General features: G+C 36.7%; 5 protein-coding genes across 16 annotated transcripts; 3 read left to right on the top strand and 2 right to left on the bottom strand.

Annotated features, from left to right (window-relative positions):
• Positions 1–1,904: 1,904 nt before the first annotated feature.
• HEI10 (RING/U-box superfamily protein) lies at positions 1,905–6,184 on the top strand. 9 transcript variants are annotated; one of them, XM_089049068.1, is made up of 10 exons: positions 1,905–2,161; positions 2,249–2,423; positions 3,765–3,872; positions 4,004–4,076; positions 4,527–4,572; positions 4,733–4,763; positions 4,982–5,237; positions 5,340–5,503; positions 5,735–6,023; positions 6,104–6,184. In XM_089049068.1, the coding sequence occupies exons 3-10, from the start codon at positions 3,803–3,805 to the stop codon at positions 6,108–6,110; spliced, it is 936 nt and encodes a 311-aa protein (XP_088905194.1). In that variant the 5' UTR covers positions 1,905–2,161; positions 2,249–2,423; positions 3,765–3,802; the 3' UTR covers positions 6,111–6,184. The 9 variants fall into 9 exon arrangements, with proteins under 9 accessions (XP_088905194.1, XP_088905196.1, XP_088905195.1 ...); XM_089049070.1 differs by having other exon boundaries at positions 3,701–3,872; XM_089049069.1 differs by having other exon boundaries at positions 3,698–3,872.
• A 385-nt stretch (positions 6,185–6,569) lies between these two features.
• Positions 6,570–9,410, bottom strand: LOC103325931 (NADH kinase). The gene is made up of 5 exons (XM_008228118.2): positions 9,178–9,410; positions 7,943–8,188; positions 7,698–7,778; positions 7,238–7,389; positions 6,570–7,084 (listed from the first exon to the last, which is right to left on the bottom strand). The coding sequence occupies exons 1-5, from the start codon at positions 9,268–9,270 to the stop codon at positions 6,706–6,708; spliced, it is 951 nt and encodes a 316-aa protein (XP_008226340.2). The 5' UTR covers positions 9,271–9,410; the 3' UTR covers positions 6,570–6,705.
• A 433-nt stretch (positions 9,411–9,843) lies between these two features.
• LOC103325932 (NADH kinase-like) lies at positions 9,844–12,649 on the bottom strand. 4 transcript variants are annotated; one of them, XM_008228119.2, is made up of 5 exons: positions 12,493–12,649; positions 11,311–11,565; positions 11,054–11,134; positions 10,451–10,602; positions 9,844–10,332 (listed from the first exon to the last, which is right to left on the bottom strand). In XM_008228119.2, the coding sequence occupies exons 1-5, from the start codon at positions 12,589–12,591 to the stop codon at positions 9,906–9,908; spliced, it is 1,014 nt and encodes a 337-aa protein (XP_008226341.2). In that variant the 5' UTR covers positions 12,592–12,649; the 3' UTR covers positions 9,844–9,905. The 4 variants fall into 4 exon arrangements, with proteins under 4 accessions (XP_008226341.2, XP_008226342.2, XP_088905193.1 ...); XM_008228120.2 differs by having other exon boundaries at positions 11,311–11,556; XM_089049067.1 differs by having other exon boundaries at positions 11,311–11,496; positions 12,493–12,634.
• A 1,581-nt stretch (positions 12,650–14,230) lies between these two features.
• LOC107880817 (zinc finger BED domain-containing protein RICESLEEPER 1-like) lies at positions 14,231–18,428 on the top strand. The gene is made up of 4 exons (XM_016793275.2): positions 14,231–14,570; positions 15,866–17,860; positions 17,957–18,025; positions 18,120–18,428. Exons 2-3 carry the CDS (start codon positions 15,892–15,894, stop codon positions 18,013–18,015), a joined length of 2,028 nt encoding a protein of 675 aa, XP_016648761.2. The 5' UTR covers positions 14,231–14,570; positions 15,866–15,891; the 3' UTR covers positions 18,016–18,025; positions 18,120–18,428.
• Positions 18,429–19,683: 1,255 nt separating this feature from the next.
• LOC148918739 (uncharacterized protein At2g29880-like) lies at positions 19,684–22,227 on the top strand. Its single transcript, XM_089048924.1, has 3 exons — positions 19,684–20,265; positions 20,944–21,314; positions 21,415–22,227. Exons 2-3 carry the CDS (start codon positions 20,955–20,957, stop codon positions 22,042–22,044), a joined length of 990 nt encoding a protein of 329 aa, XP_088905050.1. The 5' UTR covers positions 19,684–20,265; positions 20,944–20,954; the 3' UTR covers positions 22,045–22,227.
• The last annotated feature ends 1,860 nt before the right edge of the window (positions 22,228–24,087 follow it).

The following is a 24,087-nucleotide window of genomic DNA, read 5'->3' as shown; positions in this document are numbered from 1 at the left end:
ACTGTGAGAGAGAGAGAGATACATATATATATATATATATATATTTATTTATTTATTTGAGGAGTGTCGTGGCCGAGAGATTGGGGTGGACTGTGGGTGGGGTGGAAGAGGGTTTGCTCATTTTGATGGATTTGAGCCTGGTGGTGCTGAGCTTGAGCTTGGTGATGCAGGGGAAAGCTTAGAGGTGGAAGCTGTTGAGTTGAGGTGGGTGGTTGCGGTGATAAATTTGGGTAAGTGGGGATGGGGATAAGGTGGCTGTTTTTCGGGTAGCGTCAGTGGTTTTTTTCTTTAAATAGTTTATTTATCTAAGAAATATTTGACAAGAATTTCCCAATTTGCCTTTAATTTTGACAGAGAATCTAACAAAATTGACGGAATGACAAATGATGCAACACGATATCTAATTGAAGGACGATCAATCATAACAATTTTTGAGATTTAGAGACGAAAAATAAAGTAGGGAGGGACTATTGCTACAATTTTGCTTTTTAATAAAGAAAACCAACAAGATATGTACAGGATAACTAGAAGAGTGCTCATTGAGGAAAGATAGTCATGATAGGTGTCTTGTTGCTTTCTTCTGGTGATATTTGTGGGCTCCCTTGTACATGTTACTAACTTGAAACGGAGAAATAGATTGAATGAATCATTTTCGTCACGAGTTATATCCTTATTTACGTGCAGTTATGAATTAAAAGGTAATGCGAGATATATACTTATTCTTGATTTTTCAATGAAGTAAGGAATGAGATTCCTTGGAGAGGACAGCCTAGCCTATACAAAACAAGGCCCTTTATGAAGAACCTTATATAGTTCCCATTGTGAGTTTTACAATTATAAAGCAAATAGCAAATAGGGTTGTGATCGTTTGGGATCTCCACATGTTCAAGAAGGCCAGGGCTACATGTTATGGAAGGTCAATTTGTACATGCCCAATTGGACCACTGTTAACTGTGTACTTGTAGAAATTGGGATCTCTATGGTCTTGAAGCTCAGTATAGTATTGGCAACACCTAGACTTTGGGACCTCTTACAACATTAAGAAGAGAAATACTACTTAACTAAGCAAAAAAACTTACACGTAACAGAAATATCACTGTTTTGTTATGATAAATACATAATCTTAAGTTGACAATTTCACACGAGATGATTACCGTAGCAGCCCCAACTCCACCCCATATAAGGTGAAGAACATAGAGGACTACACTACACCCCCATGGCCCACATATGGTGGGCACACTCTATACCTAAAAGCAAATTAAAAATAAATGTACGCTTTTAGGCCCCATTTGGTTCACGGAATGGATTTGAGGAGAAATTATTTTCCATGTCATTTCCCAAGGAATGAGAATGAAAGATTTATTTCCCATGTTTGGTAATGTCGGGAAAGTAACCGGGAGATTTCACTTTGTTTCATTTCCCATGTTTGTTTTGAGTAGAAATGAAAAACGAAGTTTGTATACTTTTCAAATTATACCCATATTAAATCAAATAAAAAAAGAATGCATTTAATGATACGTTGTAATTATAAATTGTTCATAGGGACAAAATAGTCATGAAAATTGTGCATTGAATGTTGACTCATTTTCCCAAGTTTTCCCATGAGGGAAAACAAAACCCAAGTTAAAAGGAGGACTTCACTTTCCCTACTTTCTCATGTGCCAGACAACCATTTCATGCCTGGACTTACTAAATATGGGAAGACAATTGAATTCTCATTCTCAAGCCTCCATTCCCATGAACCAAACAGGGAGATTTTAGAAATATTAGGTTTACGTGGTGGGTGAGTTGAGAAGTGAACATAGAAAACGTTGGGCTATAGAGGCTTGGGCTCGAGTCGGGCCATTCATATCAATTAAAACCGACCCGAATATCATATCGCTACGGTTCTTGGAATTTAAAATCACAAAAAAGGTTTCGCTCTCGTGAACAAAATCTCAAACCAGAGCTCGTGACTTGTCCCCGCCATTTCTGATTCGAATCAGAAGCCGTACACACCAATCTTCCAGAGCAATAACATTTCCCTCCAAATCCATTCTCAAACCTCTAGGGCTTTTCTTCAGTTCTCTCCCTGCGTTCCCTCCGTATAGCTGAAACCTCATTTTTCAGATTGGAAGAGACAAAAGAACAAAGAAAAATTCAACTTTTGCGATAAATCTCTGTAAGTTTTACCATGCCGTGATTTGGATTTCGTCGTCAATTTTCTCGTCCTATCATCTGTAATTTTCACTTTCCTTGGCGTTTTCAGGAATTTATTTTACTGATCGGAGCTTACACCGTGAAACGGCCAAGTTGTACGAGCGCAAAATCGCAATGTACGAGCGCAAAATCGCAATTAGCCTATCTGTATCTTGATAGTTCGAGAGCTTTCTTCGCAAGCAACTAAATCAAAGCTTTGGCGCAGAATTTTGGTTAACGTTTAGGTACGATCCTATTTTCAAGTTTAGAACTCTCTTTTCTCTGTTTGGTGGCTGAGAAAACGTTGTAGTCAAAGGAATTTGCATATACGAAGCAATAAGTACTTATTGATGGGTAGTCTTCGGTATTTTTATGCTTTTTATTTCGGAAATTATATTGTCAGTGAGCATGAAGGTATTTTCTTTCTCTGCATATTTTTACCGTAGAGATGATGAACAAAAAGAGAGTAATTTAAAAAGAAAATTTTGTTAATTTGGACATAATTGATTTAACATGTTTCTCATATATAAAATACTCAGTGAGTTCTTTACTTCTACTTCAGACATTGGTTCAAAGTTTTGGTGGAAAATGAAAAAAAAAAACACACAACTATGGCTAAATTTTTATGTTAATAGTCGCATATGAAGCTCATGTCATTCTTCTCATTCTTCGAATTTGTGGCATATTTGATATTGCTGACCTAAAGTAGTTTAGTATTTCATGAGATGAATAAATTACCAAACATGTATAAGATTAAAACCTGATGGAATGATTTTTTGATGTGCTAACTTTTGTCGGTAAAAACAGACTTGAGTAAGTGATTTAAATAGAGGAGCATCCTACCCTTACCTGAGTTAACATACCAAGAGTGTTTTAACGTACACGAGATGAGGCACATAACAGATCTCTATGCTGTTTCGAAGTCTTGTAGTACGGAGTGCACCACTCAACTGTAAACTTCATACTTGTTGAAATACCTCATTATGTAATTTGTTAAATGCATGACTTAAGTGGAAAAACTTAAGGGTGAAGTTTTCTTCGCTCCAGTTTTGATTAGTTGTGATACCTGAGTTCACAACCAGTTTTGTTAGCTCAATCATCCAACTTGACTGAAATTCATGAGGCTTCTCTATTATCATCAAAATATGAGATTAGCATCTTAGCTCTTCAATATTTTTGAAATTTTCTAGTCACTTAAGACTTCAGAACTTAACTGCATTTTTGGGACAGGTTCTCTTTCATTGCTTTAATTTTGAATTCCCGTTTGTAAGTTGTAACAACTACTCTGAATTTCAAAACCATCATGCCTTTGTGTCCATTATGAACAGACTAGTATCTTCTTTTGCTAATTTGTCTTCATGACACATCATTTGCGTTATGGTAGTTTCTTTGTACTTCCATGTCATTGAAGCATGACTTCTCCTCATGCTTATATCCTCTCTAAATTGAAAAAATATTACGCTTCCTTTGTTTATTTGGCCACAAGCCTCCCTGGTTTCTCATTTGAAACCAATAACAGCAGGCATATAAATCAGTTGAGAAACCTTGAGATAGCGTTGTTGATCAACATGTTTTATATGCCCCAGACATGCCATTGCATTAGAGATTGTCTTTGAAGGCTAAAATGAGATGCAATGCATGTTGGCGAGAACTAGAAGGGCGAGCTGTTTCCACCACCTGTGGCCACCTTTTGTGTATCCTATGCAAAGGAAAACTTTCCCTCTACAGTTTTATAGCTGTAACTTTTTTTTTTTTTTTTTTTTGGGTTGTAGATTTAGGGTTGATTGGTAAATTTGCATAAAAGTTTCCTTAATAGTGTGAAAAGGCACAGAGGATGCCAGCAAGATCCTTGGCAATGATGGAGCATGTCCCATTTGTGATCAAGTGCTCTCTAAGAGGTAAGAGTTGGTAAAGATCTTAGACAATCTAGCATTTTTCTGGGAATTTGTATTCTTTAAGCCTTGGCTTTTTTTAGGTGTGCAGGTCTGCTTAGCATACATGAACATAAAATGAGAGGTTGTAGTTTTTTCTTTGTGAATAAGTAATATGAGAGTGTAAATATATGGACTATATGGAATGAATGCTGAAGACAAAATTTATTCTGTTTCTGGCATCAATGGTTGCTGCAGAATTTTTTTCCTGTAAGAACCAGTTTAAGCAATTCTTTGATAGAACCCAAAAGGCAAGTTTTATTATCTTACCAAAAAAAAAAAGAAAGCTGTAATTGCTCCTGGCACCAATAATACTTGGGTTTTTAATAAAAACAATGTGGCAAACCTGTTTCCTACTTTCATAAAGCAGTTGTCTTATTTAATTCTGCCTATCTCATTGTTCTCTATTCTTGGCAGTCTTATGAAACCTGTGGATATCAATCCAAACGATGAATGGGTAAATGTAAGCAAGTATTCCTAAATGGATAGACTTAGCTTGTCTTCAAACTTTATATTACCTTATTCAATGGAATCTTCCCCCCTGCTCGGTACTATTACTTTTCCTTACATTCTGTATCCTTTAACTTGATTTCTTGCTAACGTTCTAACATATTCTGTTTCAGATGGCCATGGCTGGAGTGTCTCCACAGATATGTATCCTTTTCCATTTGCTCTGCAATTTAATAATCTGATACTTGAAAACTGCTCCATTATCTGGAAAGAACAGCATAAAATGGGATAGCACATAGCCATTGGTGCATTTTTATGAGGGAGTGACCAAACCAAATAAGGTGTATATTGTAAGCAAATTTTCTCACTGTTTTGTAACGGAGACAATGGTCTGTACATGTTTCCCTTAACAATGTTCCTAGTAATGAAGAGTGCACACAGGAGTATCATGTTTTACATTGGGCAAAAGGAACTGGAAATGCAGTTCAAGATGAACAGAATAGTAGCTCAATTCCGGCAGAAATGTGAAGCAATGCAAGAAAAGTTCACTGAGAAATTGGAACAGGTGCATACTGCATACCAGAAAATGGCGAAGAGGTGTCAAATGATGGAACAAGAGATTGAAAGCTTGTCCAAAGATAAGCAGGAGCTCCAGGAAAAATTTGCAGAGAAATCCAGGTCTTGTGTCCATTCCTCACCTACTGATACTATTTCCTGAGGCATATTTGCATTGTTGGGGCCCTAATATGTTGATTTTCTTGACTTTTCATATACCACCAGACAGAAGAGAAAACTAGATGAAATGTATGATCAATTGAGGAGTGAGTACGAGTCAGTTAAACGATCTGCCCTTCAACCTGCGACCAATTTCTATTCAAGAAATGAGCCTGATCTTTTCTCAAACCAAGCTAACATCTTGGATAACAGAGAAGCTGTTAGAAAAGGTAACTTTTATCCTTTTAAAGTTGCAGAATTACAGTTCAATCGACTAATTGTCAACACCGGGATAGTATTTCATGACATACTAGAAATAATATTGTATAAGAGTACAGAAAATCCATAAACTAATTTTGAAAAATAACACTACAAAGTTTTGACATTTGATGCTATCATGAAACTGAACAGAACTTCATAGCATTATGTTTTTTTGCTGGCTCAAATATTTCGAAAGCCAGTTGACTTATTTCTTGCAGATTGGCCGGTTCTCACTCCTGAAACTCCAGGGCCAAAGGAGGATATATGGCCAGCAAGACAGAATAGTTCAAACTCTGGTGGTCCCTTTGACATCTCTGTTGGCTCACCGGCAAAACAAGCTGCTCTTCCAGTTGATGCTGTGAACAGAAGGGCTGGTGCTCACCCTATGTTTGGAACTGGAGCTAGCAACCCCTCAATGACCTTAAGGAACTTGATACTCTCCCCAATAAAGAGGCCTCAGCTCTCTCGTAACCGTCCTCAGATGTTCACGTAAGTTTCAATCTTGGTTCTGCTAAATTTACATTGCTGCCAATAATCCATTGCTGAATTTTCATGACCTGGATTTTCAGGTTCTAGGCTTGAAGTCGAGAGTTCACTGTTTGCCGAAGGTCATGCTGGATATGTTTACTATGACTGTAATTTCTTTTTTAGGGGAAAAAAAAAAAGAAAAAGAAGAAAAAAAGAAGAATCTCGTAACATGCCTCGTGGTGACCCTTTGCTTTGGGTGAAGCTGTCGAGAGTATCCCGCATCGGAGAGGGACGTGTTGTGTTAATAGTTTAAATGGCAATGGGTTGCATGCTGGAAACTGATTCACCTCTCACTCTTCCCCCTTCCCCTCTTCTCCACCGGAAATCCCTTATGCAATTTATGACGATCAGAAAATTTTCATTAATTGGTAATAATTGGTAGGTCGGAGGGAAAAAAACGTAATATAGGATTGCAGTCTTAACAGATCATATAGCTGCTGTGTGATTAATGATGAGGAAGCCAACACAATTCCATTTGTATACATTCACCATGTCTACATAGCTATGTTGAACTTAGTAAATTTCTCCTGGAAATCAAAGAATCAAAATCTTACACCTGAACTCATGTTTACAAAAGTTCCGCACGTATGCACAGCTCGTATTTACAAAAATGTTTAATTTATTTTTATCTAAATATGCCTCCTCACGTTTCTTCACTAATGTTCTGTAAATGGTGAGGCAAGAAAACCTTCAAAATTGGGGCCTTGGAAGATATCTCAATGGCATCCCCATTTTTTATAGTATAGGAAACATGAGAACCATCAATATATATGACCCCCTTTTTGCCAAACCATGTAGCTTCCATGGACTGATGAGATTTGATTAACCCGTGCATTAAGCTTGAGGCCGCTCCTGGTGAGATGGGCTCTCTTACCATATACTGGAGATCCTGGGATAATATGGGCATCAGAAACCCACCTGCTGAGAGCATTGCAGCTGTTGATCCAGCAGCTGTTGAAACTCTGAGACCACTTGATCGAGAGTGCGCTAAGGGGGCGCATGGCTGGTCGTCCCCTTTAATTCTGCAAACAATGATCTCTAATCTATAAATTTAATTTGCTTTGAGGTGGGGAGGGAAGTTGAGGGATTTAAAGAATAAAAGTTAGATGCATGTTAACTAAAGAAACCAGTTGAATATACAGCTATCTGACCATCAGATCATGAAAGAACATTACTTGAATGAGAACCGTGAAAGTGCTGCTGGACATGGATGTGCAATTAAAATATCATTAAGAGCATAAGTTGAAAGCGGTTGTGAGTTTACGGATACGGATATCCTTGTCAATTTGGAAGGAATAGCTCGATCCTTGAGGATGCTGTCCAGTACCTAAAAAGAACAAAAGAGATGCCTTTAACACCAGAGCAGGACGGATTCTGCCCGCAAATAGATTTCCTTTGAGAACTCTTACTCTCCTTGGTAGTTACGGGAGAGAAGTAGTGCTAGGGATCATTTTGATGGAAATATTCCTCGTAACTAAAAGTTTGAGCATGACATAGAAAGATGAATGCCTAACTCTTTTGTGAACATTAGATGTTTCCTTTCCTTCAAGTACTAACTAGTTTTAAATACACCCTCGAAATGAGGAACCAAAATGACTTGTCTCCAATCAACTGAATTCATTGGCAGAGTTTTACCTGTTCAAAGTTGTTGACAGTTGCACCGCAAAGATAGCCTGTGCTTCTATTAGCATCAATTTCATTACTGAGCTTCTCAACCTAACGAAGTAAAATAGATGCAACGATTTATATGAGTATCTGCCTCAAAAGCAGGAAAAAAATTAAAAAACGATGAATTGATTACGAGCAATTAAGTGAAACTCGGTGAAGTGAACTAATACGATGACATAAAGGCTAACACTCTATGGCTTAGCCAAACTAACCTCTTCAGGTTGTGTGGGGTCAGAATTCACTCCTAGAACTGGAACCGAGTCATCAATGAAATGGCTACCTTGTAACAGAGTGCCATCACCACCAACTGTAACAACAAGGTCCACATCACGGATGGGCTGTGATAGATTGTTGCGTACTATGGATTTCCACTCAACAGGCTTTTGGTGCAATATGTTCTGACAAAAGTTTATTGCATCCTTGTGCACCTTTCGCCTGTTGTCCAAGTAATGTAATATCTGCAATTCCATCAAAAGAAACTGAATTATAAGGGTGTTTTAAACTGACTCAACAAAAGGATATACGGTTAGGGTTTAGGGCAAAAACATAATATGATGAATCAAGAGGAGATGAGTTACTTGTATGCCTCTGCAAAATTCACAAAGAGATGGAACCAAACCATCCCTCAGAAATAGCAAGGCAATCAATGTCCGGAACACTATGAGAAGAAGCAAGCCCATGGCTCTCTGCTCTTCACTCGAGGCTCCATTTAAGGGAAAATGTAATTGAAGAAACAAGTTTACAGAATAAGTCTAACTGTTTTTTCCAAACTTCCCACAAACAAGACATACCTACGGAAGAGATATTGTGTCCTTAAGTTTATTTATCTATACGATGATAGAGTCAAAACTTCTTTGGGTACAACATTCTCTTGTTTACCGGATCAAACTAGTGACATCAACATTTTGTATTCCAACAGTTTTCTCAAACTTCAGTTCTGTTTGTAAAAGCCTCAATCATGCAAAGTGTGGGATGAGAAACTAGTAGCCGATTACTGGAGCTTTTGTGCAAGCCATCTTGAAGCATGGCATACTCATACATGATTTTTTTTCAACACCACAAAATATCACTAAAACATCCTTCAAATTGGTAAAACGTCCAAATCTCTTTACTTTTCTCATTTCTAATTCCATTTCACTCGCATTATCGAGTTTTTCAATTCATTGAATATTTTCATAAAGAAAAGCTAATTTCTTTTTTGTTTCTTTTAATTTCCCACTTCTCATTTACAAAGAAATTAAAAATCAAGCGCACCACCTATAAGTATCCAAACCAAAGTCATCAACTTGGGCATTTTAGCAAACAACTTGAACGCTAAGCTGAATATTTCAATTGAATCATCAAAACTAGCAACGCTTTAGAGGAAGCAGTTCAAATATGAGGGTCCACAATAAGATACATGTTCTAGCGGACACTGAATCAGAAAGAAGCAAAAGCGTCATAGTACCTGAGGGTTGGTGACGCGAGCCAGACCGTCTGATTGGGAAACTGGGTAAACGTCGAACGGTTTTAACAGCAGCAACAATCTCTTCCTCGCCATCTCTCTCTCTCTCTCTCTCTCTCTCTCTCTCTCTCTCTCTCTCTCCGTCTATGTGAAGCGTATGACGGTTGTTCAGCCAAAGGTCGGCCAAGACTAGACTTTGCAAAAACAGGCCCTCACTTAACAATTGTAATTTGTAAGGGTCTAGTGAGCAATTGTTAGGGTATACTCATAATACGTATTGGGTGTATGCATGCGAGACTCATTACGCATCAATCGTCAGATTTCGTTCACATATGCAATGGTAACAAAAATTCAAGGGTCATAAAAAGAATGAAGTGTAAATTAAATTAAAAAATTATGGTAACAAAAATTCAAGGGTCATAACAATAAAGAAGTGTAAATTAAATTAAAAAATGATCACTTGCTAATGGGGTCTAACCCAGTGAAAAATGATCTTGACTTACCGGTAGACCTGCACCGAACTAACCCTACTTTTGTTTTTAATATATAACAATTTCTTATTTGTTATCACCATTTATTATTATTTTGATCATATACATGCATTCCAATAACGAGTTGTTGGTGTGTATTTGGTGATTTAAAAAATAATTAATCAATTAAAATTCTAAATAAAGATAAAAATAGTCATTTTATTGACAGAAGAAATCACGAGTTCAGCACATACAGGACAGCTAGTATTTACAAAGTATTTCTTTCTTCTGTAAATATGCCTCCTCAAGTTTCTTCACTGCTGTCTGTAAGCGTTGAGATAAGAAAACCTTCAAAATTGGAGCCTTTGAAGATATCTCAATTGTATCCCCAATTTGTATAGAATAGAAAACATGAGAACCATCAATATAAATGGCACCCTCTTTACAAAACCATGTAGCGTCCATGGACTGATCATGATGAGATTTGATTAATCCATGCATCAAGCTTGAGGTCTCTCCTGGTGAAATGGGCTCTCTTACCATAAACTGGAGATCCTCAGATAAGATGGGCATTGGAAAACCGCCTGCTGAGAGCATCGCAGCTGTTGATCCGGCAGCGGTTGACACTCTGAGACCACTTGATCGAGAGTTCACCAAGGGGGAACATGGCTGGTCATCACTTTTAATTCTGCAGACAAGGAGCTCTATCTATAAGTTTATTTTGTTTTTAGGTGGGGAGGGAAGTTCAGGAATTCAAACAAATATAGGAAAATGTAGATACATGCTAACTGAACATAAGGATTTACTTGAATGAGAACTGTGAAACTGCTGCTGGACATGGATGTGCGATCAAAACATCATTAAGAGCATAAGTTGAAAGCACTTGTGAGTTCACACATATCGATATCCTTGTCAATTTTGAAGGAATTGTTCGACCCTCGAGGATGTTGTCCAGTACCTATGAAGAAATACAAAAAAGAGCAAATTTTCAAAAGATCAATTCTAAAACTTGCAACCTAAAAAAGGAAGTCCTGCTTCAGACTCAAAAACACTGATTTTGCCACAAATCATTCGCTTCCCAACTCTAAAACAGATAAATGGTATCATATTGAAGTTATGCAGAATAACCACACAGAGTTGGAAATAAAAAATCACTTAGCCTTACTCCTAAGTGATTGGGCTTGGCTACACAGATCCCCCACTAATCAAACCCCACTTTAGAAAAGTCATTTTATGCACCAGATAGATGCCTTATAACACCTAATCAGGAAGGCTTTGGCAAGCAAATAAATATCAATTGAGTACTTTCCTTATGACTAGTTCTAAAGACACCCTAGGATAGAGCAACCACACTCTGACTGGCCTCAATTCTGCTTTCCTTTTGCATCAAATTCATGCTGTGGTCTTACCTGTTCAAAGTTATTGACAGTTACAGCGCAAAGATAGCCTGTGCTTCTAGTAGCATCGATCTCATTGCTGAGCTTCTCCACCTAACCAAATAAAATATGGAAAATAAGCTGCTCTGATATATACGAGTCTCTGCCCCAAAAGCAGGAAAAAGAATAAAAGATGAATTCATTACAAGCAATGATTAAGCAAAACTCAGGAAACTAATATGGTAATATAAAGGCTAACACTCTATGGCTTAGCCAAAGAAGAAACTAACCTCTTCAGCCCGTGTGGGGTCAGAATTCACTCCTAGAACTGGAACTGAGTCATCAATGAAATGGCTAGCCTGTAATAGAGTGCCATCGCCACCAACTGTAACTACAAGATCCACATCATGGATGGGCTGTGATAGATTGTTAAGGACTACAGATTTCCACTCAACAGGTTTGCGGCACAAAATATTCTGACAAAAATTTATTGCATCATTGTGCACCTTTAGCCTATTTTCCAAATGATGTAACATCTGCAATTCCTTCAAAAGAAACTGAATTACAAGGGTTTAAAACTGACTCAAGAGTAGAGGGTGGGAGAATTTGTTAACAAGAGGGTGTAATAGAAGAAAAGAGTTTGGAGAATAAGTCCAAGTTCTAACTGTAATTCCTGGCCAAATTTTCCACAACCAAGAGATAAGCTATTGAACAAATATTGTAATCTGACCTTGATGCCAAAATTTCTGGTGGAACATTTAAATACTTCAAAATCTACCTATTTATCTTTTCCAGGTATGGCATTCTTATTTACATGGTTAAACTAGTGAAATCAAACGTTCACACACCGTTTAGTTTTAAAATTATTCCCCACTCCACTGATTCCAACAGTTTTCTCAAACTTCGGTTCTGTTGGAAAGGCCTCAAGCATGCAAAGCACAAGGTGAGAGGCTAATATCCAAATAACATGAATCCTAGGAAGAAATACTTGAGTTTTGTGCAAGCCTAAACACATGAAAACTTGACCATATTTGGCATCTTGAAGCATGGCATACTCATACATGAAACTATTATTCAAAAAGTCAATATAACAAAGAAAAAGAACTAAAAAGACAAAATTTCACCAACTCTAAAAAATCTTACAAATTGGCACAACGTACAAATCTCTTCACTGTTCTCACTTCTAATTTCATTTTAACCCTCATTATGGAGTTGTTGCATTCATTGAAATTAGTTTTATTATAAAGAACTAAGTTTTTTCTCATTTCTCATCATTTCCCAATTCTTATTTACAAAGCTAAATTAGATCATACAAAATAAAGCAGACCGATAAAGTGTTCAAACTGAAATCAACTTTGGCATTTTAGCAAACACTTGGAATGCTAAGCTGAATATATGCAAGTGAATAATCTAACTAAACCCTTATAGAGGAAACAGTTCAAATATGAAGCAGAGGCAGGGCGTCATATTACCTGAGAGTGAGGGTTGGTGATGCGAGATGGACCGTCTGATTGAGAATCTGAGTAAATGTCGATCGGTTTTAACAGCATCAACAATCTCCTCCTCGACATTATTCTCTCTCTGTGAAAGGTTTGACGATTGTCCAGCCAAAGCTCGGCCTAGACTTGCATATAGTATAGCCCCGCGGCTATAAACGAATTTTTAACTTCTTTTTTTTTTTTTGAGAAATAGTATAGCCGATCGGCTATACTTGTTTGACACGTGTGTCCCAGGCGCTGAGTCCTTTTTTTCTTTATATCTATAAATAGTATAGCCGCCCTATATACTCAGTTTTACTAATTTTTATATATATAAATAGTACAGCCGTGAAGCTATACTCTTTTTACTAATTTCTTAAAAATGATATAGCCGCTCGGATTTACTGTGTTTGATATATATATAGTCTAGCCGTGCGGCTATACCTTTCTTAAATTTTTTTTTAAACAATAGTGGCAACTTTTTGACACGTGGCGTCTAGTTTGGGCGGGTCCATTTTATATAGTATAGCCGAACGGCTAGACCCAGTTTTAAAAGTTTTAGTATAGCCGCATGGCCTTACGTGTTGACACGTGGCGCCTAGGTGCTGGGTGGGTCCTTTTATTATTTATATATAATATAGCTGGTCGGCCATACCCGGATTTTAAAAGTTTTTTTTAAAAATAGTATAGCCGGACGGCTATATTGTTTTTCCTTTTTTTTTTTAAATGAATATTACAGGCGCTCTGCGGTACATGTTTGACACGCGGTGCATAGGCTGGGGCGGGTGCTTTTATATGTATAGTATAGCCGCACGGCGATACCTGTTTTTAAATTTTTTTTTAAATAGTATAGCCGCCGGGCTATACTCGGCTAATCTGGATTTCACCAGCTTAGACCTGTGCTGATGAACTTTTGTCGGCAGAGGTGTTTTTGTTTTTTGTTTTATTTTGAAAATATAAAATTAGTTTCTTTACTTTTTTTTTTTTTTTTGCCAACTTCTTTAATTTAATATATGTAATTAAGTAATATCTTAGCCTTTTTGAATTACTTTAATTACTAATTATGTTTTAATTATTATTTCTTTAGTGAATATTTAAATATGTTACTAATTTCACAAATGACTTAATAAATAGTAAATACTTGAAGTTTAATGGACGTTGAAAAAATAAATTATTTATTTTCGTTTGGGTGTCTTAATTAAATTTCTCCAGATTCATCGATTAATAAAGAGTTGGTGGTCCATTTGAACAAATAATTTAGTTGATGAATCAAAATGCAAACCGAATTTTAGTTTGAGGACCATTTGAGTAAATAATCTTTTATTTTTAACCATACTCAAATTGTATTGGATAGTATCTTCCAACTTTTGGCAAAATAAAATAAAATAATGGATAGTGTTTATACAAGTATAACTTTTCTTTTCCAACTTACACGACATACTCTTGGACTCTTACAAGTTTGTAAATTGTTTAGATATATAAATTGCTTCTTTCATGTCAATTTTTTCGTTGAGATAACAAAAACAAAAGGCTTGTACAACTCCTTCGACAAAATGGAGAATGATATCACTAAACAACATGATGTTGACAAACTTTAGTGTAAATTGTTTTTTAAACATTTAAGATTTGACATTGCAATACTTTGAAGATTCTGAATCAAAATGTAATTTTGGCCAAATTATAAGGGTGTAAAATATAAATTAATAACCTAGGTAGGAGAAAACTCAAACTCAACTGTTCTATAAAAAAAAAAAAAAAAAAACTTATCAATCAACTTCAGGCCCAAACCCAAATGCCCATAACTAAAACGGATCCAAGCTTACTTCAATCGGGTCCGGACCTTTCCTCAATTAGTTTTCGGTTGAGCTACTTTAATATCCTAATGCGTTGACCCACAAATCATCCGGGTATACTCTTATCGGACCCAACCCATATTCTCTCGCAGCCACATCGGGTTCAGACTCTCTCCCTCTCTCTTCAGGGTCTCTCACAATCCAACCCCAATTTGCCGGAGCACCGATCGGATTTCCTGAAATTCTTTGAAGATACAAAGTCATTACAACAATTACTCTGTAAGACCAATTTCGAACATGTCTGTGAAAATGTTACTTTTTTTGCCCTCTCACTCTGTTAGGTTCAGATTTTAATTGCAATTTCTAATGTTTGTGGGAGTTTCTTTGGTTGATTTTGGTGTTACCCAGATCGCACAATTTGATGCATATATGCTTGTTCTGTTGCTTAGGAAATTGAAGCTGAAATGTTGAAACTTTAGAGTGAAATTTGAGATTTTGGTTGTCATTTCTTCGAAATTTGATTTATCGACGTTGGTTTTTGGGTGCTGATGAATTTATAAGTGATGAGGTTGTGGTTGCCTCGTGATTTTGTATGATATAGAGGAGCAGGATTTGACACTGATTTTGTCACTTAAATTGTGGTATGGGCCAATTTAACCCAACAAATGGGTAATGGAATTTATTGTGTTGTCAAACCTCATTAAGTACATATCAGTTATATGTTTACCTTCTATGGCTTCCTATTCAATGGAATTTTGTGTCGGAAGATTTTCTGATTCACTGGTTTTAATGTTGTCTTTTTGGTATAATGTGGGTTGTGTTATAGATATGCTTCCAGGGCTTTTGAAATCTGTGGGGCAAAATTGATTCAATTTTTGTATTGTGCAATGAAGAAAAAATGCTCGGTTATGTATAAAGATCCCATTAGTGAAATCAGAGTACACGTACCACTTTAATATTCTGATCTTCTGCCTGATAAATGTCTCTGTCTCTTTAAATGCAAAATAATGCAGTGTTTTCTCCCTGTAGTGATTCAGTGTCTATATGCACACAGGTGTCCCCGTGTGTGTGTGTGTGTGTGTGTGTGTTATAATTAATATATGGTTCACTGATTTCCAAGGATGTAAGCTTACCAAGGCTTTTGTCCGAGAATATTTTGACTTCTTGTAGAGTTTGTGTTCCAAGGGTTTACTTGCACCAAGATTCTGTCATTGTGGTTGTTTTTGTATATATCTCCTGATTCAGTTGAGTTGTAATATCTCTATTAGTATGGGATGTTTATGTATTTATGCAAGTATATGTGCACAAACATTCATATTTTCATTCAATTTTTTGTTGTTGTTGTACACCATGGCATAGGACCTTAATAATATGCTATTATTTGTTGAAGTAAGGATCGGCGTGCTCAGTGCCATAATGATGTCCCTGTAGTAGATTTTTTGGAGCAATTTAAGTTTTTTGTTTTGTTTTTTTGTGTGACTTTATAAACATTATTAGTTATTGATGATTGAGGTTCTGCAGATTCATCTTGTAGTTTTATCTGATTTAGTCGTTATATCTTATATGATGTGCAGACTTTGGTTGATTTCATGCCAATGTGATGGAAATACCCATTGAGTCAGCTATCAAGAAACCAAAGAGGTTGACATCTATTGTCTGGAATCATTTTGAAAGGGTTAGAAAGGCTGATATATGTTATGCTGTTTGTGTGCATTGTAACAAGAAGCTCAGTGGATCAAGTAATAGTGGGACTACACATCTGAGAAACCATTTAATGCGATGTCTAAAACGATCCAACTTTGATGTTTCTCAACTACTTGCAGCAAAGAGAAGGAAAAAAGACAATACCGTTGGCCTTGCCAATATTAATTGTGATGAAGCACAGAGAAAAGATGAATATATGAAGCCATCACTCATAAAGTTCGATCAGGATCTGAAAAAGGATGATATCGTTACCATTGCAAGTGGCAAGTTTGATAATGACCGTAGTCATCTTGATCTTGCCCGTATGATTATATTGCATGGTTACCCGTTGACCATGGTTGATCACGTTGGATTCAAAGTTTTTGTTAAGAACCTTCAGCCGTTGTTTGAGGTTGTGCCAAATAATGACGTTGAGCATTTTTGTATGGAAATTTATAGGAAAGAAAAACGTCAAATGTATCAAGCGATTAATAGTTTGCAGGGAAGAATTAACCTTTCTGTTGAAATGTGGTCTTCTCCAGAAAATGTTGAGTATCTATGTTTGACTGCACATTATATCGACGAGGACTGGAAGCTACAAAAGAAAGTTTTGAACTTCGTCACACTTGATCCTACTCATACTGAGGACTCACTTTCAGAAGTAATTAGCAAATGTCTGATGGACTGGGATATTCACAGTAAGTTGTTTGCCTTCACATTGGATGATTGTTCCACCGATGATGACATTGTTCTGAGAATTAAAGACCGGATCTCCCAAAGTAGGCCTCTCGCGGGTCATGGTCAGTTATTTGATATCCGCTCTGCTGCACATCTTCTAAATTCAATTGTGCAGGATGTGTTGGAAGCACTGAGAGAGGTGATACAAAAGATTCGAGGAAGTTTCAAACACGTAAGAAGTTCACAAGTGGTACAAGGGAAGTTCAACGAAATTGCCCAGCAAGTTGGAATCAATAGTGAGAGGAGATTAATTCTTGATTTCCCAGTTCGGTGGAACTCAACATACATTATGCTTGAAACAGCCTTAGAATACAGGGGTGCATTTTCTCTCCTGCAAGAGCATGACCCTTCCTACGCTTCATCTTTAACCGATACAGAATGGGAATGGACGAGTTTTGTTACAGGTTATTTGAAACTTCTTGTTGAAATCACTAATGTCTTTTCAGGCAACAAATCTCCAACTGCAAGTATATATTTTCCTGAGATTTGTCATGTTCACATCCAATTAATTGAATGGTGCAAGAGCCCAGACGACTTTCTTAGTTGTATGGCGTTGAAGATGAAAGCTAAGTTTGATAAATATTGGAGCAAGTGCAGTTTGGCTTTGGCAGTTGCAGCAATCTTGGATCCCCGATTCAAAATGAAGTTGGTGGAGTATTACTATTCTCAGATATATGGTAGTACTGCTCTCGATAGGATTAAAGAAGTTTCTGATGGCATCAAGGAGCTTTTTGACGCATATTCAATTTGCTCAACAATGGTTGATCAAGGTTCGGCTTTGCCTGGCAGCAGCTTACCTAGTACCAGCAGTGATACTAGGGATCGATTGAAGGGATTTGATAAATTTCTCTATGAGACTTCTCAGAGCCAGAATGTGATATCAGACTTGGACAAATATTTAGAGGAACCAGTCTTTCCTCGTAATTGTGATTTTAACATATTAAATTGGTGGAAGGTCCACACACCAAGGTACCCTATCTTGTCGATGATGGCACGTGATGTTCTGGGAACTCCTATGTCAACTGTTGCACCAGAATCAGCATTCAGCATTGGTGGTAGAGTTCTTGATCAATGTCGAAGCTCACTGAATCCTGATATTCGGCAGGCTTTGGTATGCACACAAGATTGGTTGCAGGTGGAATTAAAAGGCATGTGCATTCTACTTGAATTTTACTTTGTCTTTGATATGAGCTGTACTTAGCAGCAATCTTATTGCAAGATTTTCTTCTCTCTTTTTGTATCAGATGTCAATCCATTCTCAAGCCATTCTGCTGCTAGACCACTACTTATTGAATCAAGTTAATTTTCCAAAGGTATGCATGTGCTACGTTTTTTGTGTTTCTCTATATATATTTGACTAATTATATGTGTCCGATTACCAACTTTGGTGTAATCTTGTCATGGAAGGTTGATGGATCAGATATTGGCCTCTATCCCGGTGGTGTCCAATCGCCGTCGACACGCTTAAAGCTGGTCTGGGCAGTGAACCTAATCTCTTTCTCCTTGTCAATACATCACATGAGACCTGTTAATTGCTTATAGTTCTTTCTCAAGCTTAAATGTAAATTTTAGGGCATCAACTAGATTCCCAGATTTGTACTTAAATTAGGACCTCTTTTGTCATTGAAAGATGTCTCTTCGATTTGCCAGCGTGTGACACTTTCTTTGTAAGATGATTCATCAAGTTTTAGATTGAATAGAAGCTGAGTTTAAGAATGTGGGCTGCTATCCATCTCTGGTTTCTTACCAACCACATGCCGTTTGTTCCACTCTTTTGGCCGGCATGACGGGATGAATATCAAATATTTAAAGAACTGGTTTTTGTTGCATGTATTATATATATATCCAGAGTTCTGGTTTTACTTGCTTGCAAGCTTTTGTAAGAATGACACAAAATGTGAAGTGGGTTTAGATGACCAGGACAGGACACCACACAGATTATTAGCGCAGTTGTTGCCCCAACCCAAAGTGTGTTCAAAGGGATGCAAGCAACAACATTTGATTTCTTTGTCTTAGGTCTTAACATTAACTCATATACCACACCATGTACTTTCTCATATATAATAACCCCCAAATCCCCAACTTCTTACATTTAGAGATTTAAAGCAAAGTATTTCACCACAAGCTTAAGAGAAAATATCTACACGAAATCCTCCTGGGGCTGCCCATCAAATTTCTAATCAAATACAATGCTGTGTGCAAATCATATGGAGGTCTCTGATCAAAAGTTCAACCTTCAATCACAACCACCTCAGACGCACAGCCTCTCCAACCACACGCTTTTATCTGAGAGAGAGGACACTTAATGGTAAGCTTTTCTCCTTGCATTGGGACAACCCTGAATTAGGTTTGTATACCGAGCTTAAATTGTAGCATTGTTTTATCAAAAATAAATTGTAGCATTGTAGCAATGGTCCTTAAATTATTCCCCGATTTGTATTTTTGTCATTAAATGTCAAAATAGTTGTTGTGATCCTTAAAATTGGACCAGCGTTGCACTATTCATAATTTTCATGAATAGTGTTAATTTTCTGTCAAATCCTAAGGCAGATTAGGAATTTCACTACCCATCTTAAAATAAATAAATAAAATAAAGAAGGAAAAAAATCATGTGCTGCTCCCTTCACCTCGACCTCCTCCCTGAACGTCCCCTCCCCTGACATCCCAATCTCTCATCCCCAGCACCCCCCTTCTCCTCAACCTCGCTATTGAGCGACTCATTACCTGATCTCTATCTTCTCTATTTTTGCTTCCCATTTTTCAGTTTTTAATATATATTTTTAAATTTTAGCATGGGTTAATGTACCCCAATATTTAACATAAAAGTTTGCAAAATTGACGAAAAGGACCAAAAGAGCAACACAACAACTATTATTGAAAATTCAAGGACGAAAATACAAATTGAGGTATAATTCACGGACCATTACCACAATTTAACCTAAATTCATTCATTCAACATTAATCCAACATATTTCCATTTCGGTCGCTTTGGAATTCGTAATGGGCTCATTCTGCCACAATTATTCGGAACCCTATGCTGGAAAGTTTGCGTTTCTGCCTAGGGCTAGGGTTAAGCCAAACCCCATGCGAGCTTGAGGTTTGGTCATTAGAGAGGAGCTCCTTTTAGTTCTGCTGTCGTTCCTGCGAACTTTTGGCCTTTAGGTCTTTAGATATCATACAGCTACAGCCAAGCTTTTGTTAATGGTTGCGGGTGGAATTACAAGGCATGTGCTAATTTATACCTGAATTTTTACCTTGTCTTCAATGTCATCTGATTCTGTACTTGGCATAGTGATCTTATTCTTATTGCAGTAATTACTCTTTCTTTCTTTTTTCTTGGTATTAATTAGGTGAAGAAAAATACACAAAAGTTTAGGTGTATTCAAAGAGTCATAGATTTTGAAGGATTTCTAGGGTTGTGGATTTGAGGGTGAGAGAGAGGTATAAATACCTAAGGTCATAACAAGTCCAGCCGTCCCCCAATATTTCATTCGAAGCTTCGACGATCTATCTTCTCTCTGCAAATTACGAGCATTCCTCCATCTCTCTCAAGGTACACTCAATTTTTCCCTCTCTTCAAATCAATTTGTACACTGCTGGTTTTTCTTTCCCTTTATTTTCTTGTTCATTGATGATAATCTGGTTGGGTTTTACTTGTTATCAGGGTTTCGGTTAGGGTTAGGGTTTACGTACGCGCCTTTTCTTGTTTTAGTTTTGGTATTTTCATATATATAGTAGTTTATAGCATATGTGATTTGTTGTTTCCTTGATTATAGGCTTGGATTGTTTTTTTAGTACACTTATATAATCATCCTAAATTCACATGAAACGCACAAAAAGAAGAAAATAACATTTTATTGGAAAGATAAGGATAGCGTGGTGGCTTAAACAGTGTGTTTAGTCAATTATATATTGCAGCTTCTGTAAGCTTATCTGATCCAATTTTTTTCAGCCCTATTAGATTGCGGCTTCTGTAAGCTTATGTATGTTTGCATATTTTGGCCTGTTTTGTTATGCATGGTCCTTTTGCTCTTGCATTATTAATCATTTGGTCCTTCTTTTTCTCTATGAGAAATATATATATATATATATCATTTGATTTTTTACTTTGTTGTATTATGAGTTGATTTTATGCATAATATTGTCAGTCAGAGAAGTTGTGTGGTTTTGTATTATATTAGGTCAATAAGAAACTAAAAATTAGATATCTAATAATAATTTGCATATATAGTTACATTACAAATGGGAGATGCACGACTATTGCAAGTAAATGGAAAAGGGAAGGCCAAGAATGATTATAACAGTTGGAATATGGAAGAGAGCAAGATGTTGTTACAACTCATGGTCGATGCTGTGTCTTGTGGATGGCGGAATCCTAATGGCGTGCTAAACAAGGCAACTGTAGAAGCTAAAATACTTCCAAAGATTAATGAAAAACTTAAGTGTCAAAAAAGTTATTCTCATTACCAAAGTCGGTTGAAATACTTTAAGAAAAAATATCAAAAGTATACCCAACTTGTCCATCATAGCTCTGGGTTTAAGTGGGACCCAATCAGAAAGAAATTCACGGGTGATGAAAAACTTTGGGAAGATTACTTTAAGGTGCGCTTCTTAACTCTTCTTTAAATATATTATATTTTGTAATTTGAGTACATATTACTTCCTTTCTTAAACAATTATTATTTTCTTGTTTCTTTTATAGTCCTATCCGAGCCACATAGGTCTTCGCGTAGAAACTTGTGAGGACTATGAGGAATTGCAAATTGTATTTGGGAGTGGAATTGCTATTGAGAGAAACTCGTTAGAATTGGGTGATGATATTGATGCAAGAATTGATTGGGTCGAAGATAGACATGTTGGAAAAGAGGAGTTTGTTTATGATGATGGTAATAAGGCTTTTTTACCAAATGAAAAGGAACCATCACACCAAGATCCATCACTTGGCCAATCTTCATCGCCCTTGCACTTTCATGCCACTAGTCCGAAAGTTCCCTCAGAAAGCATCAACCAGAAGAAACGAACTAGAACTGAGTATGAAGGGAATACTAGCTCAATTGAGACCACCAATCAAGCTGGAATACTGGAAAAACTTTCTCTTAGCATTGATTCAATTGCTACCACCTTTCAGAGAATCTGTAACCTATTGGAGAGAAGGGAGAAAAAGAGAGAGAACCAAAGTTGTATCTGGGATGCTATCAAGGAGACCCCAAACCTGGATGAACGTGCTCGTTTTAAAGCAGTTGCATTGCTTAATACTAAAACAAGAAGGGATGTATTTTTTAGTATGTCTCTTGAAGAGCGCTCAGATTGGATAACCTACCTTTTGAAATGAGTGTTATTTGGGTGATGATACATCAGGCTCTGTTGGGTATTTATGTTGCTTATCAAGCATTTTTTGTTTTTGTTTAAATTCCTCAACTCCTAGTTGTAATTGTTCAGGGACCTTTTTCGTCATTCAGATTTTTCTCTTTCAGTTGCCTGCATGTGACACTTTATTTTTAAGATGTTTTTCAAGTTTCGGATTGAATGGAAGTTGAATTTAGCAATGTGGGCTGCTGTGCCATCTCATGGTTTTACTAACCACATGCCACGGCATGAAGGTGGAAATTTTTAAAACGAAAGAATTGCTTTCTGTTGCATAAAGGTTGTTTGGACTGAAATTGCTCTGGCGTAAACAAAGATGTTGTGCTCAAGCGTTTGGTTTTGCTATCCAAACAATCAGACTTGGTTGTCTTAACTGAGAACCATCAATTGATTGTTTACATTAGGGGAGATAGGAAGTCTAAATTCATAGACGAATTCTAGTTTCTTTTTTTTCCTTTTTTTCTGTGTGGAAAAGAAAAACTTACAATAATCAATAGTCACGATAATAGGAAATTTCCTTCTGGGAGGTCAATGTGTAAAAGGTTAAAAAAATATTGGGCTATGTGCTAAAATAGCCATTTTTCACAACTTTTGTTCCAAAATAGCCATTGTCCTTCATAGTGTCCCTGTAATTCCCTATATGTTGTCCTCATAGTGCCCCTGTAATTAATGGCGAAGCCACGTAGGGACTAGAGGGGTCACAAGCCCCTTCTCAACTACTCTCTCTCTCTCGTTTTTCTTCTTCCCCGCCACTCTCCTTTTCTTTCTCTATTTCTCTCTCTATGCAAATAATTTAATGTTGTGTATGAATTGAATTGAATATTAAAAGAGTATACAAGGGTTTTATATATACTACAATCAAAACTTGATCTGTAAAATCTATAATTTAAAAGTTTATTCTTGATTTTTAATATAGAAGATATTGGTCCAGGGTCTCAAAATGATGCACAAGATCCTCTACGAGAACTTGCAATGTTTATGCTCTCATAACCTTCATTTTTATATTTTGCAAGAGGCCCCCCTCTAACATCAATTCTTGGCTCCGCCACTACCTGTAATGCAAGGATGGCTATTATAGAACAAAAGTTGTGAAGAATGGCTATTTTAACTAATTCTCAACAACAACAAAAATACAAAATAGACTCATAAAAATTAAATATTAATATAATACTTCATAATTAATAGAAAAAACCACATTACAAACTACAATTGTTCACGACGAGTTTTGGGTGTGGATGGTGGTGGTTTGGGTGTGTAGAGGTAGGGTTAGGAGTTGGGAAGGATATGGTTCTTTTTTGGGGGAAATCCAACATGCATAACATTTTTATGAAGTCTTTTAAAGTTGTGATTGAATACATCAAAATTTAAATGGAGTTTAAAATGTCTGAATTGAATACACCCAAAATTGTATATACTTCTATTAAATTGTGATTGAATACACCTGAACTTTTAAACTTCTTTAAGATATTTTAAAATCTAAATTGAAAACACCCCATAATTATATGCTTTTAGACTGCAGAAGGGAAGTGTGTATATATGTTGTATATATGTTCATATCGTATTCACATGTGGGTCATGGAAGAGTTTGGCGTGGCTGAATGGTGGACTAAATTGCTATATATATGCCTGGAAGCAACTTCAATCATGCCATTTGGTTTTAGAAAGAGTGGTGAAGTAGTGTTCAGAATGTGTGATTGAGAGCTGGTATCGGTGAACCCTAAGACGAAACAAGTTAAAAAGTTTGTCACTGATGGATGCAAGGTATCAATTCATGGATTCTTTTGCAGAGAGTCTTGTTTTACTTGACCAACCAAATGCTATTTCTTACTAATAAGAACCAACGACTTCCCTTCACTTCCAGTTTAGAGGAAAACAACATATCTTATACTTGAAACAGCCTCAAAATGCAGAGCTGCATTTTCTGCCCTGCAAGAGCATGGCCCTTCCTATACACACCATTATCAATCGACACAGAATGGGAATGGACGAGTTTTGTTTCGGGTTATTTGAA

This window comes from Prunus mume, linkage group LG3 (assembly GCF_029339155.1).
Source record: "Prunus mume cultivar Tortuosa linkage group LG3, ASM2933915v1, whole genome shotgun sequence".
NCBI lineage: Eukaryota > Viridiplantae > Streptophyta > Magnoliopsida > Rosales > Rosaceae > Prunus > Prunus mume.
Note: the sequence above shows the minus strand (reverse complement) of the source record. Positions and strands in the feature narration are given on the sequence as shown.

Bases quoted from the DNA above. Each gene is read 5' to 3' on its own strand.
- HEI10 (XM_089049068.1), top strand. From the start codon at position 3,803: ATGAGATGCAATGCATGTTGGCGAGAACTAGAAGGGCGAGCTGTTTCC. The intron at 4,077-4,526 runs GTAAGAGTTGGT...TATTCTTGGCAG, and splicing joins GATCAAGTGCTCTCTAAGAG to TCTTATGAAACCTGTGGATA. The intron at 5,504-5,734 runs GTAACTTTTATC...TTCGAAAGCCAG, and splicing joins CAGAGAAGCTGTTAGAAAAG to TTGACTTATTTCTTGCAGAT.
- LOC103325931 (XM_008228118.2), bottom strand. From the start codon at position 9,270: ATGGCGAGGAAGAGATTGTTGCTGCTGTTAAAACCGTTCGACGTTTAC. The intron at 7,779-7,942 runs GTTAGTTTGGCT...TTACTTCGTTAG, and splicing joins ACCCCACACAACCTGAAGAG to GTTGAGAAGCTCAGTAATGA. The intron at 7,085-7,237 runs GTAATGTTCTTT...CATTGTTTGCAG, and splicing joins CTTTCACGGTTCTCATTCAA to AATTAAAGGGGACGACCAGC.
- LOC103325932 (XM_089049066.1), bottom strand. From the start codon at position 12,591: ATGTCGAGGAGGAGATTGTTGATGCTGTTAAAACCGATCGACATTTAC. The intron at 11,135-11,310 runs GTTAGTTTCTTC...TTATTTGGTTAG, and splicing joins ACCCCACACGGGCTGAAGAG to GTGGAGAAGCTCAGCAATGA. The intron at 10,333-10,450 runs GTAAATCCTTAT...CCTTGTCTGCAG, and splicing joins GTTTCACAGTTCTCATTCAA to AATTAAAAGTGATGACCAGC.
- LOC107880817 (XM_016793275.2), top strand. From the start codon at position 15,892: ATGGAAATACCCATTGAGTCAGCTATCAAGAAACCAAAGAGGTTGACA. The intron at 17,861-17,956 runs GCATGTGCATTC...TTTTTGTATCAG, and splicing joins GTTGCAGGTGGAATTAAAAG to ATGTCAATCCATTCTCAAGC.
- LOC148918739 (XM_089048924.1), top strand. From the start codon at position 20,955: ATGGGAGATGCACGACTATTGCAAGTAAATGGAAAAGGGAAGGCCAAG. The intron at 21,315-21,414 runs GTGCGCTTCTTA...TTTCTTTTATAG, and splicing joins TTTGGGAAGATTACTTTAAG to TCCTATCCGAGCCACATAGG.